At 45.5% G+C, this 20,456-nt stretch overlaps 1 protein-coding gene across 1 annotated transcript in view; it reads right to left on the reverse strand.

Annotated features, from left to right (window-relative positions):
• Positions 1–20,456, reverse strand: part of LOC131223821 (UDP-xylose transporter 3-like) — a 69,200-nt gene that overhangs the window by 24,484 nt on the left and 24,260 nt on the right. The window contains exon 3 of the mRNA XM_058219330.1: positions 4,912–4,979. Within this exon, the coding sequence (XP_058075313.1) occupies positions 4,912–4,979 (68 nt within the window). The remainder of the gene's footprint in view (positions 1–4,911; positions 4,980–20,456) is intronic.

Raw genomic sequence — 20,456 nt, forward strand, 5'->3', positions numbered from 1 at the left:
GTTTCCTCCTTGAGTAGCTCTTCATGAATTGAAGAGTTCATCGGTGTTGGAATATTTTTTAGCTCAGTTAAGTAGGTAGGCAAGGGTAGTCGAGGGGTTCTTACCAATAGAGAAGAGGAACTTTCCTTGTTTAAGGCCGGTTACTATGGCGGCCAGAGCTATCTAGTCAGAGTAATCATCGACCTAGACAGCCTCAGCATTGAAACGGATGATGTAGTCTCTTAGTAGCTCGTCCTCCCTCTAAGTGAGAGTAAAGAGGTGGGTTGATGGTTTTCTCCTGTCTTTCCCACCGATGAACCGAGTGATGAAAGCGTTGCTAAGTTGAGTGAATGAATTGATGGATTTCGACTTCAGGTGTCTATACCATTTCCGCGCAGCTCCCGACAAAGTCAGGGAGAATGCTCGGCACATCATTGAGCTCGAAGCCCCGTGAAGCTCCATCCAGGCTCTGAAATACTCCAGATGCTCGACTGGGTCTCCGGATCCAGAGTAAGGGGTAATCTGGGGCATCCGAAACCTCAACGGGAGTTGAAACTTCATGATGTCGTCAGTAAATGGGGGCTCGACTTCCTCTAGCAGTGCATCAATGGAGGCAGGGGCCTTCGCTCGGTATGCCTGCTGGATGTCTTCGAGTTGGTCTCGAATCTCCCTCAGCTCTGCTTCCCATGGGACTTCGCTTTCTGTTGTGGCCTCGGGACCCTTTCCGTGTCTCCTCTTCTTCAAGGTGTGGCGCAAATCGGACTCGGCAAGTTCAGTTGCTTCCACGGTTTGCGCGGGGATGCACTAGCTTCGTGTCGATCGATCCTTCACCACATACGGGTCGCGAGGCGGTTGTAGAGGTCGAGACTGGGCAGAAGTCAAGCTGCTCCCGGTGTTGGTCGGGGAGGGAGTGTTATTGTTCTAATATGCACATGATTCGATCGACATTTCCGGCCAGGGCCTTCACTTGGTTTTCTAGAGAGACAAGACGCCTTCCTCAATTCCGGGACCTTTACACAACCACCGGTGAAGGAAGGTCAGGTTGAAGATCTGACTGCGGCATTTGGGAGGTCTTGGGCTGGTCTTCTAGTACAGGTATTGGCTCAGTAATGGCAACCAAAGCCTTTTTCTTTCCTTTAGCCATCACTGAGTAGATGAAAGGCTGATGATTCTCTTGATGTAGAGAACTTTTATAGTGACTTTGCTGTTGTTCCCACAGACGGCGCCAAACTGTTGATGTTCAAATTTGGTCGATCCTACCTCACCTCCTACGAGCCGCTGAGTACCTGCAATTTAATGGAGAACAAGAGAAGACAATGGGGGCGTCGGTTAAGGCCAGTGACTCTCCGATGCCTATAGGAAAGAAAAAAGTTGTACCCTTTACCCATGGCAAGGGGTGTATTTATAGGCTTTCCAGGCAGTTTGCGTATCTGAGTTGATTTGTTGGATATGCTGAAGGGACCCGTATGGGAGTCGGACTCTAATTTCAAGAATATATCTGAATTTACCTCGATTGGCGTGATTTTCAGCTATAACCTCGTCGGATTAATCCTATCTTTATATGTTGCAAGATTCTTCCTGGATATTTCTATTCCGAGGTCGAGATTGGTACCCGAGTCAAGGTCGGTACATAAGATCGAGGTCGGTACCTGATGTCAGGTCGGGGACCAAAGTGACAACTGAGGCCGAGGTAGGAAGTAGCCAACACCAAAGGTCGGGGTGATTTTCGGACCTCAAGCAATATAAAGTCACCAAGTCTCGCTGCTCAGCTCATCTATCTCATACATTTGTTTAGATCCATTTTACCCATAACAATAATCATTGCCTGACCTACAAAAATGTACTTTTAAAATTCAGCATGAGTCCAGAAAATGTTAAAGGTTGGATGGTTCTAACCTTCTGATCTGGAAGATTTTGGGCCATCCCTGCCTATGGCAGGAGCCACAAGATCCATCATATCAACTATTTAGATCACCAAACCATGGGTAACCTCTTGTACAGACTGGGTGCATCAGATTACTATCCATGTCCTCTTGCATCAGGACCCAATTATTACTCTTTCAAGAATCCTGCCATTGAGCAGATCTAAATTGTTTTATCAATAGGCAATATTTTACAAGCTATAAAAATTGCCACTCAGACAGTCTATATTGAAAACGAAGTGCCACATCCAGAAATAAAAATCGAGTTCTGACTAGTTGATTCCAATGACCGATGTTGCCCAAAAACCAGCACTGAGTTTCTGAACACCAGGAAAATATGGATGGTAAGAAATTAGGTAAGAAAATATGTTTGAGAAAAGATGGATACTATGTAACTTGGACAAACAATTAAACCAGTTTTTTACACGAATGGAGGGTTTTAGAGGCTGGCTTTTAGAAGGCATGTCAATGGCATGTCAGTACAAATATATAAAATAATAATGTTACTATATTATAGTATATTGTTGTTTGTTTATATGTAAAAGTTCATAAAATAAAAATAAAAATTATAAATAAATAAAAAAAAAAAACCTTGAAAGTAAGCTATTTATACATGAAAATGTCTCCCAAAGGAAAAAAAAAATGAAGAAAAGATAATAGCAGTGAAAAACAACAGGAAAAAAAAAAAAAACCACCTAGGATTTTGCATGAGCCATATTTATGAGTGACAAACATGTGGATACAAACACGAGTTGAAATTGCATGATTTCAAAAAAGTGGCATGCCATTGCTAGTTGTTAGTTGTTACATATGCAAGATCTAAAGAGAAGTTAAGGGATTATTTGATGTTGAGATGAGACTTCTACAGCAATGTCATTTGATGCTAACTCTATCATGTTGCAATTGCACTAGATGGCCTGCTGCCTGAGGAAAGGAAGCAGATGGATATCAGGTGGGCATACGGGAGCCAAACTTCAAGCTGGCATCACAGCTAATGGAGGGATTGGTAAAGACAGCCCTAATTATTTGGGACAAGAATATGATGATGATGATGATCCTCTTGGTCAATTGATGGAGGATTTTATCGAAAGAAGGATGAAGATACGAAGAAGATCAAGGAAAACCAAGGGATGGACCTTCAAAAACAGATTCATCAAGCTTCAAGAAATTTAAATTTCTTTCCATGAAGCATATTTCATAATCGAGCCCCTAGAATCTTTAAGTCCATTTTTCAGCAGAATCATTTTAATAATATGGCAGTTCGAACCTGTGGCTTGACAATTTGAGTACACTACAATGTAAAATTCAAAATAAGCACTTGATAGATCACATTCAACACTCACGTAGACAGCCCACAGTCCCCACCAAATCATGCTTGTCCAGATCATCTAATTGAGTTGAGTTAAACAAGGTGGGAGGCCCAGAAAAGCATGAAAACCCACTAAAGAAAAACCCGAGACAACCAATCCCAAGTTGTTTTTAGCCTCGGATCAGTGATTACCACCATTTGATCCTTCACAGACCGGAAAATTTTACTACTCACCTTGTGAAGGGTATGTTTTTGGGTATTTGCTAATTACATGCAGCCCGTTGCACATAGTAACTTCCAATTTGGCATGTAGAACACACAAGTAAAACGTAGGTGCTACAATTGGGAAGCACAATCTAAAGAAAATAACTACTTTGATTAAACTAAACCAAAATCAAGGAAATCAGGAGAAATCAAATGTGGGAGAACTGTCCCAGTCAATGTCAGTAACAATGCCACTGACTAGGGTCCCCTTCAAATTGAAACAATATTGAAGGTACTGCCTACTGAAACTAGAACAGTGTCGAATCATTGAGACTAACAAGATGAATAGAAAGATAAACGAATCTAAGAAAATTAAGGCTAAGTAAATATGTCGAAGGGAGGAAGTTGATCAAATATTCATTGAAGGGATTGATTTCCATCTCATTGGATACCTGCTTTGGCTCCCTTGATCATCTCTATGTGAAGATAATGATTCACAGAAAGATCCAGAATCATCTGCAAAGTTGATGGCAGTCCCAGGACACATGTAAAACAAGCACAAATAGAAATTTCTAGAAAGTCCACATGACGCATCACTTAAGAGATAGGTCGGTGTCCTTATACTGATGCCGCCATTCAATTAGTCCAAATTGACATCATTGCCACTGATGACAACCTTCTATAAACCCCAACAGCAGAAATGGAAAAGGATTTCCTTCCTTCCCTCCTACATTTCAATGATTTGAGGATTCCAAGTGGGTTTTCTATTACATTTTGGTTTCACCTTATCCAAACAGGCTGTAAAAGAACTCAGGTTTCTGAGTTGCAGAAATTTAATATCCATCCTTAGAAACCTGAAAATTTAAAACCACAGAAATTCAGTGTTTGCAATCACGGTAGCTCTATTTTTTCAGGGTTTGCACCCTTTTGAGCCCCCAATCATTTTCCTAACTCAATAGTCTAGTTCCTTGTAAACCTATCAAGAAGTGTCCCTATATTCCAAAAGCTTCAAATGTTCTAAAAAAAAATCACCAAAAACCCAAACCCAAGTCTATAAATAGACCCCTTCTCCTAGAGGGGTCTTTTTGGGTTTTACAACCATGCCATAATCACCCTATGTGTGATGCTGGGCATTCATTAGATACAATGTATTCTTACATTTTGCTAGAAAGGCATTATTTCAAGGATCTTTCACAACTGAAGACCCAGTGAATTTCAGCATCATCAATTATTCTTGGATGGCCAACCACATACAGGTTGGCGCGAGTGTTTAATTGCCGGGGTATCACAACAATTAAACCTAAGAAATCTCCAAACATACAAACAAAAAGGAAAATGAAAATCAATGTCTCTGACAGCAAATGTCATTCACCAAGAGAATGGTTTATTTGTATTGTAGATCTACACATAAATGATGGGGCAAAGTTCATCAACACAGCGCCTCAAACAAATCAACGTCAGTATTGCTTTGATTTGAAAGTGTCACAAGTGACCCACCTGAATTTTTTCCTGAAGAAAAGGGTCTCTAGAAGAACAGTACAAGGAATTATTGCCAACTTTGTCATCTGCAGAGGAAAAGAGAGCATAAGGTAACTGTATTCCTCTCCAAAACAAGGAGGAAAACTCAAACATCAGAGCTAGAGAATAGATTAAACTTGAAAGGATAATCTTAAAGGATAAATAAAGGGTTCAAGGCAAAATTACATAAGGGATGCTCTCTGTAATAATACACAAGATGCCAAAGAAAATTTTTGACAGTTACAGCCCACAGAAGCAGTGACGTAACTGTTCATAAAGAGAAGTGTGATGGCTTGATTCTGATTCTTCCTAGCACCCACATGCACCAACATGGGCAAGATCCAAGCCATTCGTCAGGTTGGCCCAATGGATATTCAGTTTTGCGCAACACTAAGGCAGTTTTCACCATTGGACAGGCCGCGTGCAAATGAGAAGCAAACAGTTCTAAAAATTCAGCATGAAGCCTGGCTGATGAATGGACTGGACTGGACTGGACTGATTTCCAGGACAAGGCACATATATTGTGGAGCCCACCTGATGAACGCCCCTAGATCTTGCAAGCTGCTGCATCATTGGTACATGTGATGAGATTAGATCCGAAATCCTACTGTGAGTAGGTGTAGCCAATGTATTCAAAATCATTATCGTATCGCAAATCGTAATAGAGGTTGAATCGTATCGTAAATCATAAGATTTTTTATGATCTTCTTAAAAATATGAAAAATATAAATAAATCAGAAAAAAAAAAAAAAAAAAACTCAGCAATCATCCTTTTGCCATCAATATGCACCAAGTAATACCATGTCATGATAGTGTTAACGGATTCTTATCTTTAAATATTTCAAGAAATTTTCCTTAAAAACATACAAGGATCCTTTAATAATTTATGTTCTCGGTAACTTTCTTGAATGTAGAATCACGTTAAAAAAGCAGCATTTGTGATGCGGACATCACACCACCACTCCGTACATATTAGAGACGTGGGGTTGACAGGCTACATCAGCAATTTCACTTTGGCTAGGCGACCAATGGTGATCACCAATGGTCATCGGCGAGCATCAGAAAAGCATAGCTGGCATGGATCATATTTGGAGATCATCTCATCATTGATCATGGTCTATGTTATGGAAAAATCTGAGCCGAGCCCAATAAAGGCCGACTTGGAGGAATCATGTGCAGAGCCTCGGTGCAATAGCGATGCCTCCGAGCCAACCATACTTCCGAACTACGATTCCAAAACTAGGGTTATAGAAGAGAGGCAAACTGGGCCACACCAACGTCGGGAACTTTCATCCGAAGAACTACGGCCCTGGATCGGACGTCTGGAGCTCTCATCCAAAGAACTACGGCCTTGGATCGGATGACTAGAACTCTCATCCGAAGAACTACAACCCTGGATCGAGCCCCCGAGTTTGGACCTCGACCATGGGCATGGAAGGTTATGGACAAGGCTCAATCCTGGTGAAGATATGGAGTCGGAGGCCGAGTACTCAGCACCGGCATATGATCTCCGAGGCCCGAACAAGGGTAACTTCCTCGTAGGCATCGAAGGGATGTGCTCGGAGGGCCACGGGTGTGGTCGGCTCGGATGCATACGTGGCCGAAGATCATGCCTAAGGATCAGTCCCAATGAGGTGTGTTGGAGAGTTCTCCGGTGCATGATCTAAGGATAACGGCCGATATCTGCGCACATATAACGCCCACATGATGGAAGAGATCGTGCCGAGATTAACGGCCACAACTCCTTCGATCCACGGGTATAAATAGGAGAGGAGTCCATTGCAACAGGTACGCAACATTTGGCACTCTAAACCCCTAGCTACACTACTTAGACCCGGATTCCTAGCCTGACTTAGGCATCGGAGGGTCCCCTGCTCATAGCCGGGGTCTCTTTTGTCCTTCTCTTGTGCAGGTTTACAGGGCTCGGAGCTAGCCATTAGGGCTCGGAGCTAACCATCGGGGTACGATTGGAGTTGCCATATTTTTACATCAACATTTTGGCGCCGTTTGTGGGAAGTTGTAACAAAAAGACTTGATAGCTCTACGAAAAGATGGTCAGAGGTAAGAAGAAAGCACTCCTAGTGGCAACTACGGAACCCAAGCCGAACGGGCAACCACACTCATCCTCGTTACTACATGTGAGTTGGCTCCAACAGGGGCATCCCAAAGGTCCCGGAGCCGAGGAGGCAAATATAGGGCGATGCAGAATCCGATTCAGGTACTGATGGAGGAAATCAACCCGATGAAGCAACAACAGGGGCAGCAGCCACCTCCCCATTGGGAACAGGTCATCCCAACAGCATCAGATGAGCCAACGCATGTGGGATCGCGAGCTGGAGCATCCCAGAACCTGTCCGCTAGAGCTCCTAATCCCGCACGGAATGCAACGACTTGGGTCCCGACCTACGTATCAGTCAGCTCGGCGTTAGCTTCGACTGACCTTCGCCATGAGCTGGAGAGAAGGAGAAGGGGTAGAACGCCCGAGGTTGAGGCTCCTCGAGAGACTGTTGCCGAGAACCGGGATCCATGGGAAGCCCAGCTTGAGGAACTCCAGAATCAAATTAAGACTCTGCAACGGAATCAACAGACCTCCGTTCCGACCGCGGTAGAAGCAATGATGGAAGAAACTGAACCTCCGTTCACTGTTGACATTATGACCGAGACGATGCCTCCGAAGTTCAGGATGCCCCCTATCATTCAGTACTCGGGGTCCGAGGACCCAATAGAACACGTAGAGTCTTACCGCTCATGGATGCAGATTCAATTGGCATCGAAGGCGATGATGTGGAGAGCCTTCTCAATAACTCTCACTAGGGCCGGCCGGAATTGGTACCAACAACTGAAGCCTAGATCGATCAGTACCTTCGCCGAGCTCAACAGATCGTTTCTGCCACAATTCATTGTCAGAAAGAAGAGTCGGAAGCCGTCAACCCACTTGCTTACCCTTAAGCAAAAGAGTGGAGAGTCGTTGAAAGACTAAATCTCTCGCTACAACGAGGAGGCACTGCAAGTGGATAACTACTCCGACAAGATGGCGCTGTCTACAATGATCAGCGGACTCAAGGAAGGAAGATTCCTCTTCTCGATAGGGAAAAACCCGCCAAGCACTCTTGGCAAACTGATCAATCGCGCCCAAAAATATACAAATGCTGAAGAGTTCTTCAGCTCACACAAGAGCAATCAGACTTTAGAACCCTCGTCCAGAGAGAAGAGGCGAAAGGATGAAGCACCACAACAACCTAGCAAAAGGAGATCGGACGACAGTACCTCTTGAGACCGAAGGCCGAGCAAGAGGCCCGAGAGCAAGTTCAGCTCATACACTCCTCTTAACATGTCTCCAAAACAAATCTTGTTGGATATCCGAGACCGAAGGCTACTGCATTGGCCGAGTTGCATGAAGACGGATGCCGGCCAACGTGATAAAGGCAAGTATTGGCGCTTCCATCGTGATCATGGGCATAACACCAATGATTGCGTCGACCTAAAGGAAGAGATTAAGACCCTCATTCACAAGGGTCACTTACGTCAATATCTAAAGGAAGAAAAATCAGCTCAGAAAGATGAGCAGCCAAGCAGGGCTGCAAAGGAGGCTACGGAGATCCAGACAATCTATGACGGTCCGTCTGAAGGTGGAGACTCAAATCGTGCTCACAAAGCCTATTCACGGAGCTCCAATCCAGAGCATTACGTCTACTCGGCCGACAGGCCAAGGAAAGAACTCCGAGTAAGTCCATGCAGCCTCACATTTATAGAGGACGATGCGCGAGGAATTCAGCATCCCCATGACGATGCCTTGGTGATCGCGATGACAATAGCCAACCACAAGGTCTATTGCATTCTGGTTGACACCGTGAGCTCTGCTAACATACTCTACTCGGAGGCATTCGACAAGATGGGGATAGACAGATCACGCCTCTGACCTGTGAAGACGCCGCTACACGGGTTCGCGGGTGATAAGGTGATCTCCGAGGGCGCGATTTCCCTCCCGATCACAGCAGGGGAAGGGCAAAACCAAGTGACCCTGCTAGTAGACTTCTTGGTGCTGAATGTGTCATCAGCCCACAATGCCATCATTGGACGGCCATCCCTTAACGCCATGAGGGCGGTCGTGTCCACATATCATTTGATGAAGTTTCCTGCCGATGGAGTCGGATATGTCCGAGAAGACCAGAGAGAAGCTTGCAGGTGCTATTCGGTAGCGGTCAGAAAGGGTTCGGCAAAGCAAGCCCTCACAATAGATGTACTCGACCCCCGAGAAGACACTTCTGCCGAGGGCCCCCCAACTGAGGATCTCGTGACAGTTCCGCTCGATGATTCCAACCCGAGTAGAACAGTGCAACTCGGATCTACGTTGAATGCCAAGCAACGAAACCAGATGCTGACTTTTCTGCGACAGCACAAAGACGTCTTCGCATGGTCCCACCAGGACATGCCGGGTATCTCCCCAGAGGTCATGGTCCGCAAGCTGAACGTGAACCTAGAGCACAAGCCAGTAAAGCAAAAAAGGAGGGCTTTTGAGCCCGAAAGATACGCAGCAATAGCCGACAAGGTTTCTAAGCTCCTCGGCGCTGGTTTCATTGAAGAGGTCCATTGCCCAAATTGGATCGCAAATGTGGTCCTTGTGAAGAAAGCAAACAGGAAATGGCGGGTTTGCGTGGACTACTCGGATCTGAATAAAGCATGCCCCAAGGACAGCTTCCCCCTGCCTAGAATCGACCAGCTAGTCGACATCACGGCCAGGCATGAGCTTCTCACTTTTATGGATGCATATTCTGCTTACAACCAAATAGCAATGTATCCTCCGGACAGATAGAAGACGAACTTTGTCGCCGACAAGGGGCTCTATTACTACCGAGTTATGCTTTTCGGTCTGAAGAATGCAGGGGCAACATATCAGAGGTTGGTCAACGAGATGTTCGCACGCTAGATTAGACGAGCCATGGAGGTCTACATCGACGACATGCTTGTGAAAAGCGTCAAGGCGTCCGATCACATCGCAAACCTCCGAGAGACCTTCTCGGTCCTCCGAGAATATCGCATGAGGCTGAACCCAGCTAAGTGTGTATTTGGTGTAGGATCAAGCAAATTTCTTGGATTCCAGGTCAGTCAGAGGGGTATAGAAGCAAACCCTAATAAAATTAAGGCTGTGCTCGACATGAGCTCGCCTCGGACGATGAAGGAGATCCAGTGCCTCACTGGAAGAGTCGCGGCACTCAGCCGGTTCATATCCAGAGCTACAAATAAGTATTTCCCCTTCTTTAAGGGGTTGAATGGCCATAAGAAGGCAGAGTGGACCTTGAACTGCGAATAGGCCTTTCAGCAGTTGAAACAATATCTAGGGTCGCCACCGTTGTTGTCCAAGCCCAAAAAAGGCGAGCCCTTATTTCTCTACTTGGCGATTTCAGCTTCAGCTGTCAGCTCGGCCCTCATCCGAGAAGTTGAGGGCAAACAACGCCCGGTTTACTACACCAGCAAGGCTATGGTTCCAACCGAGACCAGATATCCAAGCATGGAGAAGCTGGCCTTAAGTCTAGTCGTCTCTGCTCGGAGGTTGCGCCCATACTTCCAGGCACAGTCCATCATCGTCCTCACAGATTCACCCCTCCAATAGGTGCTCCAGAAGCCGAAGGTGTCCGGACGACCGACCAAGTGGGCGGTGGAACTCAGAGAATTCGATATTCAATATCGACCAAGGACCGTGATCAAAGGCCAAGCTGTGGCCGACTTCATAGCAGAGTTCACTGCTCCGAGTTATGAGATCGGAGACACCAGCCCAGAGGCATCAACAAGTTTGGAAGCAGCCTCTGTCATTCCCCCTTACTTTCCTCTCCCCAAGAGCATCGGAGAAGAAGCGGAAGATGATAGAAGGACCCTGTTCATGGACGGGTCATCTAATTCCAAACGAGGAGCAGGGATCGTCCTGGTCGCGCCCGACGCAACCACCATTCAGTATGCGATCAGGCTCGGTTTCAAACCATCTAACAATGAAGCAGAGTATGAAGCCCTATTAGCTGGACTCAGACTAGCTGCTAGTCTGGGAGTCCAGCTCCTTGATGTGCGCTGTGACACAAAGCTTGTTGTGAACCAGGTATAAGCCGAGTACGAGGCCAAAGAAGCAAGGATGATAGCTTACTTGGCCGAAGTTCGCAAGTTATCCAAGAAATTCAGGGATTGTGTCATCAGCCAAATACCAAGGGCTGAGAACTCTTAGGCCGACGCCCTCACAAAGCTTGCCTCGGCAACCGAAGGGAAGATCCCAAGGATCGTTCCAATAGAATTCCTTGATAATCCAAGCATCGACCGAGCCGAGCAAGAAATGATCAACCCCGCGCAGACAACCACGAGTTGGATGGATCCAATCATCAAGTACCTCACCACAGGTGAGGTCCCTCAGGAGGGGACGGAGGCTCGGCGTCTGAAGATCAGAGCAGCACAATACATGCTCCTGGATGGCACACTTTACAAGAAAGGGTACTCCCAACCCTACCTCTGATGTCTTCGACCGGACGAAGCGGAGTACGTAATAGGAGAAATCCATGAAGGAATCTACGGAAATCACTCTGGGGGTCGTGCTTTGGCTCAGAAAGTACTTCGCCAGGGATATTTCTGGCCGATGATCTGAGAGGACTCCAAAAACTTTGTTCAGAGGTGTGACAAATGCCAAAGGTTCGCTATCGTCCCGAGGCAGCTCGTGGAAGAACTGACCCCCATAAGCGGGCCCTGGCCATTCGCCCAGTGGGAGATTGATATTATAGGGCCTCTGCCACGCAGGAAGGGACAGACTAAATTTGCAATTGTGGCTGTGGACTACTTCACCAAATGGGCCGAGGTCGAGCCCATGGCGAAGATTACCAAGTAGAAGGTGACAGACTTCATATGGAAGAACATCATATGTCGGTTCGGAATCCCGCGCACTATCATATCCGATAATGGGAAGCAATTCGACAACGATAGGTTCAAAGGCATTTGTCGGGGGCTCGGCATCGTCAATGCATACTCGTCACCCGCAGTCCAACGAACAAGTCGAGGCAATAAATAAAGTTATCAAGCATCATCTCAAGATAAAGCTGGAAAAAGCCAAGGGCAACTAGGCCGACGAGCTTCCGTTCGTCCTCTAGGCCTACAGGACCACAGCTCAATCTTCCATGGGAGAAACCCCCTTCTCCCTGTCCTATGGCTCAGAGGCAGTTGTCCCGGTCGAGATTGGGCTCCCCACTGCATGAGTGAGGAACTATCAGGAAGAGCATAATGCCAAGCATATCGTAACAAACCTGGATATACTTGAAGAAGCGCGAGACGTCGCCAAACTCCGAGTTGCAGCTCGACATCAGCAAGTTGCCCATTTGTACAATTCCAGAGTCCGAACGAGGCGGTTTCGACGAGGAGATCTGATCCTTCGCCACGTCTTTCAGAACACTGCAGAGCCCGGGGTAGGGTCCTTAGGTCCAAACTGGGAGGGGCCCTACCGGATAGCCGGCTCGGCCAAGCCAGGATCATACCGCTTAGAAGATTTGGAGGGACGTCTGTTGCCTCATTCCTGGAATGCCGAGCATTTAAAGATCTACTACCCCTGAAGGGGAAAGACATGTATGGGTCAGATCTACTTACCGTTTCAGCTCTTAATAAAAGATTGTCTATTTTCTACTTTAGATTGTCTACTGAATAATCGCCTCGCCATCCAAGTACACTATGAAGGGTCATTTCTCACGTGCAGAAATGAAGTCCTTCGATGAGCTGACCCCTTGAAGAAGAGGTCAGCTCATCATTCGACAAACCGACAAGTTCAACAAAGGCAATCCACCATAAACATTCAACAAAAATCATCACTCAAAGATCAAAAAATAAAAATTATCAAAGTATCCATCGTCTCGACATTAATACATACATATATATATATATATATATATATATATATATATATCATTCCCTCTGAGAAGAGGGGCCAGCTGCTGAGCTGGGGAGTTGAGCGTTGGGGGCTTCCTCGGCAGTAACTGGGGCTTCTTCGGCTTCAGCGTTGGGGGCCCCCTCAACTGTAGCTGGGGCTTCTTTAGCTTCCTCGGCAGGAGCTTCCTCAACGTTATTTGTGGCCAGGGGGTTGAGATTGATGTTGGGATAGAGACCCCGAACATCGACAAGGCAGGCGTTGTAGGTAGTGTTGTAGGTGTAACAATATAGCCTATCTAACTCCTCGAATCTCTCCGATGATGCCTTGAACTCTTCAACCGCTGCAGCAGCTTGCAATGCAGACGAGGCTTCAAGTTCAGCCTGCTGCTTTGCCAGCTCTTCGGCAGCCTCGCGCCTTGCACCCTCAACCTCAGCTGAGAGGCGTGCATTGTCAGCCTCCATGCGCCCGACAAGAGCCTCCAAGCGCTCAGTGACGGCCTTCATGCGCGTCAGCTCAGACTTAGCAGCATCCAAGCGGACTTGAAGCTCGTTGACCTCGCCCTGGAGCATTAGCTCCCTTGACCGATCCTCCCCTATGAGGCCTTTCAGCTTCTCCTGCTCGCTAGCCGAGGCCTTCAAAAGCTCTTCGAGCTCAGCCTTATCCGCCTCGAGCCGAACCATCTCCCTCAGCCTGTCTCGGACCGTTATAAACATCGGCAATGCCTGGAATAGTGAAGAGTTAGAAACTACAAATAACAATTAAAATCAGCATATCCACTTCGGAAACTTACCGTATAGCAAACCGAGGCGTAGTTGTTCACAAATGAATCGTAGGCGCGGGAGAGGGTGTTGGCAATGGACGTCTCGGTTGCACATTTAGCCGCCCACTCATTCAGCAGCGACATGTGATAACCAAAGTGTCCCGTATCGGTATCGGTTGGCGTAACGGTGCCCTCAGAAACCGATACGGATACGAGGGCGTAACGGCTCGTAATGGCGCAAAATTTTTTTTTTTGCCAAAAAAATATGAAAAATATGGATTAAATCCGGAATATTCTAAGCATTCCAAATATGCATTCATTTATAAATTGGAACATGTTTATGGTGGTGTAACGGTCCACTCTTTGGTGAGAAGTTGTATCGGACTGTCTGATTAATTTTTGAACCAGGTAACCTGAATTTGACTACAAAATTCATATATTTAATTTTCTAAATATCTAATTTATATACTTAACAACTTGATATCATTTCTCCCAATAGTTCTTTAAAAAAACGAAATTAAATTCAGGTAGATGGCGTTGCCAATTTGGGGCTGACTTGGAAGACCAATCTATGCTCCAAATCAGCCTCAAATTCATGCAATTTATTGTTGTTATCCTACTTATGAATTGGTGGACATTTATTGGATAGTGAATCATGAAAAAAATCAAAAGGCCTAATTTTAAAAAATAAATGTCCACAAATTAACAATTAAAACTATTCAAACAATTTGATTTTGGCATTGTGAGTTAGCAATTGCAGTCCATAATTTAATTGCTAAATTTTAAGTTAATATATGTCTCGTGTACAATTTTTTAAGGCCCGAATTAGGCGGGACTCGGATTGTGAAGTGTAGCACACGTGTCAAAGTTTTTTAGGCCCCACTCGTGATGAATGTGTTATATCCACACCATCCATCAATTTTGCCAAATAATTTTAGGGCATGAGCCCAAAAATGAGGCACATCCAAAGCTCAGGTGGACTGCACCATAAGAAACAATAATAATTAAATGTTCACCATTAAAATTTTATTGGGGGCTACAAAAGTTTTAGATCAAGCTGACATGTGTGTTTTCCCTTCATCCACGTCAATGTGACCCAATTAATAGGTTAGATTGAAAATAAACATTACAGTGGACCTTAAGAAATTTTTAATGGTGAGCATTCTATAACCACTGTTTCCTATGGTGTGGTCCACCTGAGATTTGGATATTACTATTTTTTTGGATCCTGACCTAAAATGACGTGGCAAAATGGATGGACGACATGGATAAAATATATACATCATGGTGGGGCCCACTCGGGTCTGATCAGATTGGATGGAAAATAAACGTTACAGTGGGCCGCTGCTATTTTTGGTGTGGTCCAGATAATCTTTGGATATAATTCAATTTTTTGGTAGTGCTCTAAAATGATATCTGAAAATAGATGAACTGTGTAGATATAATAAATACATCATTGTGGAGCCCAAGTAACTTTGATCTCCTTCGAACCGTTCGTACAACTCGAAGCTCGAGGAGTGTCAGCGCTCGTCTTAAGAGCCACTCTCTCTTACACGTGTTAAATATGTGAAAGAAGAGGCTATAAAAGGGAGGTAAGAGAGATAGGAAAGAAAATGTGAAGTGAGGGTGGAGTGTGCTGTGACGTGAGAAGAGTGAGGAGAGAGAGAGAGAGAGAGAGAGAGAGAGAGAGAGAGAGAGAGAGAGAAGAAGAAGAAGACCAAGAAGAAGGCCAAGGCCGCAGCCGCAGCCGCAGCTGCCCGAGAAGAAGAAGAAAAGGAAAAAGAAGAAGAAGAAGAAGAAGAAAGAGAAGAAGAAGAGGAAAAGAAAGGAAAAAGGTAAAAAAAAAAAAAATTAAGGCCCGTAACAGCCGTTACGGGTCCGTAACGGCCGTTATGGCCCATAACGGCCCCGTAACGGCCGTTACAGTCACAGAATTCTGTAACGGCCGTTTCGACCCCGTATCGCATAACAGTGTCAATCGTTACCGTTACGTATCGGCCGATACGGCCGTATCGTAACAGATACGGGACACCTTGGTGATAACCAGGCAGGAATGCCTTTGAAGGAGTCGGATCAGCTGCTCTCCCCACGCCACTAGCTGCGGAGGCCTGAGGCTCAGTATTAGGCGCTGCAGCGTTCCCGACTAGGACATCTATCCTGCCGGCCAAGAAATTAACTTCAACAGGAGTAAGGCTGATGTTAACATACACAGGTTCGCCGGAAGCTTCCCTATCCTGGGAGAGTACTGCGTCGGCCATCTCTTCGACTACCTCCTTTTCGATCCCAGGCGGATGAGACGGAACAGCCGTTTGAGCCTCGGGGGCTAGGGTCGGAGTTATCGCGGGCTCGGCCGCAACCAAGACAGTCTCCGCGGCGGGAGTCTTCCTCTTTTCGTGGTAATTTTCACCCTCGGCTCGGCGGCCATAATCAAGCTCATAGGAGGTCGCACCACGGTCGGCCTTTTCTCTTTGAGCCAGATGCCTCGGCCATTCCTATCGAAGAAGAGGTCGGCTCAGACACAACTATCAAGAGAAATCATTGAGCGAAGAGTCGTGATGCTTACCTAGAGCGATGGGATGAGATTTGAATTTGCAAAACCTGAACAACAAGAGGCTATCCGGACCGATGATGTCATGGCAGATGCATTGATCCCCTCTGAGCACCCGAACCCTAGCAATCTGAGCTCAGAAGAAGGGAACAAGATCAGGAAACCCTTTCGGGAAGACTGCAAGCAGAAAACAGGTCAGAATACAATGGACGAGTCAGGAGATGAATTACAACACAAAACAAAAGGGACAACCTGGATTGGAGAATTTTGTGGGAACTCGGACCCGCAGGCTACCAAGTTCGGTAGTAGGCGCCTCCCACTCCCCCGAGGCCCAAAACCACTTACCTTTCCAATCTTTGTTGGAGGTTGGGAGTCGGGATATCAGACCCGAGGTACACTGGGGCCTGGCTGAGAAATAGTACCAGGACGGCTCGGACTTATCGTGTTTTGCCTGGTACATATACAAGAACTCGTCCGTCGACAAGTGTTGGTTCTTTAGCAAGTGTCAAAGAATGAAGAGACCAAAATCCACCAGACGTTTGGAGCCAACTAACCCGGAGCCAGCTTCAAACGTGCGGTCACCAAGCGCACAAAAGGATGGATGGGAAATTGAAGCCCGCACTGAAGAGCGCAAACGAAAACTGCAATGTCCCCGTCGGCAGAAGCACCTAGATGATCAAGAGGAGGAGCTTAGATATGCACCGAGTCGAGAATTTGGTAGTCGGCAAGGAGTTGAGCCATTTGCGACTCGATCAGCACCGACACTCCAGGAACTATTGCTTCATATCTGCCCCCCGAAGGCCCAGCCTTAGCCCGTCCCGCCGGATCCCAAGGTGCCTTTTTCGATCCCGTGCCTCCGTTCTTGGCCCTCAGGCCTGCGGTCTTTTTAACCGGAGGATAAAGTAGCACTGCCTCCAAAGGACCTTCAGAGTCTGCATGTTCCGAGTTTGTGGTCTCTGGCTCGAAATCTTCATTCATTCCTCGACCCTCTTGGACTTAGTCCAAGTTGTTCGACATAGTGTTTCAAGAAAAAAGAGAGCGAAATGGAAAGGAGTTCAAGAAGGAGAACTCACAAAGAAAGGCCTTCCAGGAAGCTTCTCGTTGCACAAGCTCTCAAAGAAAATGGAGCGTAGAGGAATGCAAGTGAAGAGGCGGGAGACTTCAAATGAGGTCTAGGAGAGGTTTATATAGCCGCTGCCCATCAAACGCAATCATGACAGACAGCTGTCTCTGAAGCTGAGGCGGCTCGGCCACGAACCTAGCCGAACACGTGGAAGCATGTAATTCGCCCAGGCCGACTTTCTCCAAGCCAAAGGCCGCCGGTACTGAACAGCATTTATTGCATAGGCGGCCTCTCGTCTCTCAATGGACACGTGGCAACATCCTATTCACCACGCCAATTCGAATCCTTAACCGTCACCACACGTCCGCCATCCAGTGGCAAGAGCTCGAAAGGCTGCAACCACCGTACCGCATATGGATCTCGAGGCATAATCATCACGACGATTCGATTCGACTTCGCCGACCCATCATTAAGAGTAATGCGACGTCTCATTTTCCCAGGCATTTACTCTCTGAGTTCGAGCTCGGACCCAAAGAGTAGGGGGCTTCAGTTATGGGAAAATCTAAGCCGAGGCCAATAAAGGCTGACTTGGAGGAATCATGCGCAGAGCCTCAGTGCAATAGCGATGCCTCCGAACCAACCATACTTCCGAACTACGATTCCAAAACTAGGGTTATAGAAGAGGGGCAAACTAGACCACACCAACGTCAGGAACTCATCCGAAGAACTACGGCCCTGGATCAGACGTCGGGAGCTCTCATCCGAAGAACTAAGACCCTGGTTCGGACGTCTAGAGCTCTCATCCGAAGAACTACGGCCTTGAATCGGACGACTGGAACTCTCATCGAAGAACTAAGGCCCTAGATCGGGCCCCCGAGTCTGGACCTCGACCATGGTCATGGAATGTTATGGACAAGGCTCGATCCTGGTGAAGATATGGAGTCGGAGGTCGAGTACTCAGTACTAGCATATGATATCCAAGGCCCGAACAAGGGTAACTTCCTCATAAGCATCGGGGGGATGTGCTCGGAGGGCCACGGGTGTGGTCGGCTCGAATGCATACGTGGCCGAAGATCACGCCTAGGGATCAGTCCCAATGAGGCATGCTGGAGAGTTCTTCGATGCATGATCTAAGGATAACGGCCGATATCTGCACACGCATAACGCTCGCATGATGGAAGAGATCGAGCCGAGATTAACGGCCACGACTCCTTCGATCCACAGGTATAAATAGGAGAGGAGCCCATTGCAACAAGTACGCAACATTTGGCACTCTAAACCCCTAGCTACACTACTTAGACCCGGATTCCTAGCCTGACTTAGGCATCGGAGGGTCCCCTGCTCATAGCCAAGGTCTCCTTTGTCCTTCTCTTATGCAGGGTTACAGGGCTCGGAGCTAGCCATTAGGGCTCGGAGCTAACCATCGGGGTACGGTTGGAGTTGCCATATTTTTGCATCAACAGTCTACATGATTGTCCATCCATTGGATCGTCTTGTGTCCCATCATGGGGCCATCTGATGTTTGGATTATGTTGGACCCTTTTATCAGTTCTTTTATGTTACTTGATGATTTGGACATTTTAGTTTGTGATTGGACAATAGACATTTATTTACTACATAAGATATTTTTAGGAGGGTAGATTAGACTTTTTATCTTTTAGGACATAATGGGTATTTTTCTTTTGTTACTAAAGGAGTAAAATTGTCATTTTAACAAATTTTTGCTATAAAATAAAGCAAGAGGGATAGGGACGTCCAACCCTATTGTGAATTTGGAGAAAATTCTAAGGAGGCCTTGTGAAAGTTCTTTTCTTCTTCCTTCATCATTGTGAAGGCTAGATCTTTGGATAGAAGCCTTGATAGTGTGAAGCCACTCTATCCTTCATCCCTAAGATCATTCATTTTCCACTTCACGCTTGATAGATCGTAGGTGGTAGATCCATTTGAATCTTCAAATCCAGAGGTAAGATTTTATCTTTCATTGTTCTCACGTGGATCTTATTTTACTTTATCCTAAGGGCCACGTCAACCATCTTCCATTATTATCAGACCCAACTCATGCGTAGATCTCCAACTTTCACCTAATGAACCCGGATTATTCCTATGCTAGTTGGAAGATCTTTATCTTCCTTGGGCCCTATTTTCCGAGTGTTTTGTTTGGTCAAAGGGCTGATGACTGTGATTTGGCCTCGAATCATACCCATCATCTCTTGGGCTTCACGTTGTTTGCATGTGCATCACACTTTAGCTTGGTGATTTTTATATATTCCTTTGATTTTAAATTAAATCTCAGTCACATAGCTGGATTTGCATCATTCTACATCAATTTGGTTCTGTAGATCACCAAAAAAGATATTTTGATTTCTAACCATTATCACACAATACATACAAGTCAACACGATCATAACCATCCATAACAACATTCCAAATAAGTCATACATCAATTTGGTGTTTCGACAAGTTAAGAAGTGAGAAATCATAAAAGAAAAGCTCAATGATTTAACGTTGAAAAGAATATATATCATTCAATCTCTTATAAAGAACAAAATAAAATAGTTAATCTTTTCTAAATGATTCCTTTCTTTTTTCTTAAAGATTTTTTTCTAGATGATTCTTAAAGCCCTCACCAATTTAAAAACATAAAACAAGAATCAAGTGAAGCTTAAAATAGAAGAGAAGAAGTATATAATTTGAATCGTAAATCATAGGATTCAAATTATAAAATCGTAGGATTCATATAAAAAGGGATTCAAAGGTGTGATTCAAATCGTTTTGCTTAAGATTCGACTCAAATAATAAATTGTAGGATTTTGACAACACTGGGACTGGGCGTAGCAGGTTCTTTCAACAATAGTAGTCCACAGAAATAAATGAAATCTCATCATTAATGACAAATAGTCAAGAGTTCAGAAACAATAAAACCAACTTAGAACATTAATAGTTTGTTACAGTCAAAATCCAAAGGTAGAATCTCTAGGAAACAAAAACTCCTACATCCTTTGACACTGTTGTTCAATTCATATATCCTATTTCAGGACAAGAGTACTCTTTCTTTATGCACATAATTCTACTGCAAGCAGTAACATCGAATTCCTGTGAAGCATACAACCATCTTGTAACACTTCAGATGCATGTTACTTCAAAACAGAATCATCAAGAAAGATGACAAGCAGTTTGAGAATGATTCCACTGGAGGATGCAACAGGATGCATAAACAAATTAATCAAGAGACAACATAGTAAGTTCGACGTTACAAAAGGTTCAGAGA

This window comes from Magnolia sinica, chromosome 13 (genome assembly GCF_029962835.1).
Source record: "Magnolia sinica isolate HGM2019 chromosome 13, MsV1, whole genome shotgun sequence".
Classification (NCBI taxonomy): Eukaryota; Viridiplantae; Streptophyta; class Magnoliopsida; order Magnoliales; family Magnoliaceae; genus Magnolia; species Magnolia sinica.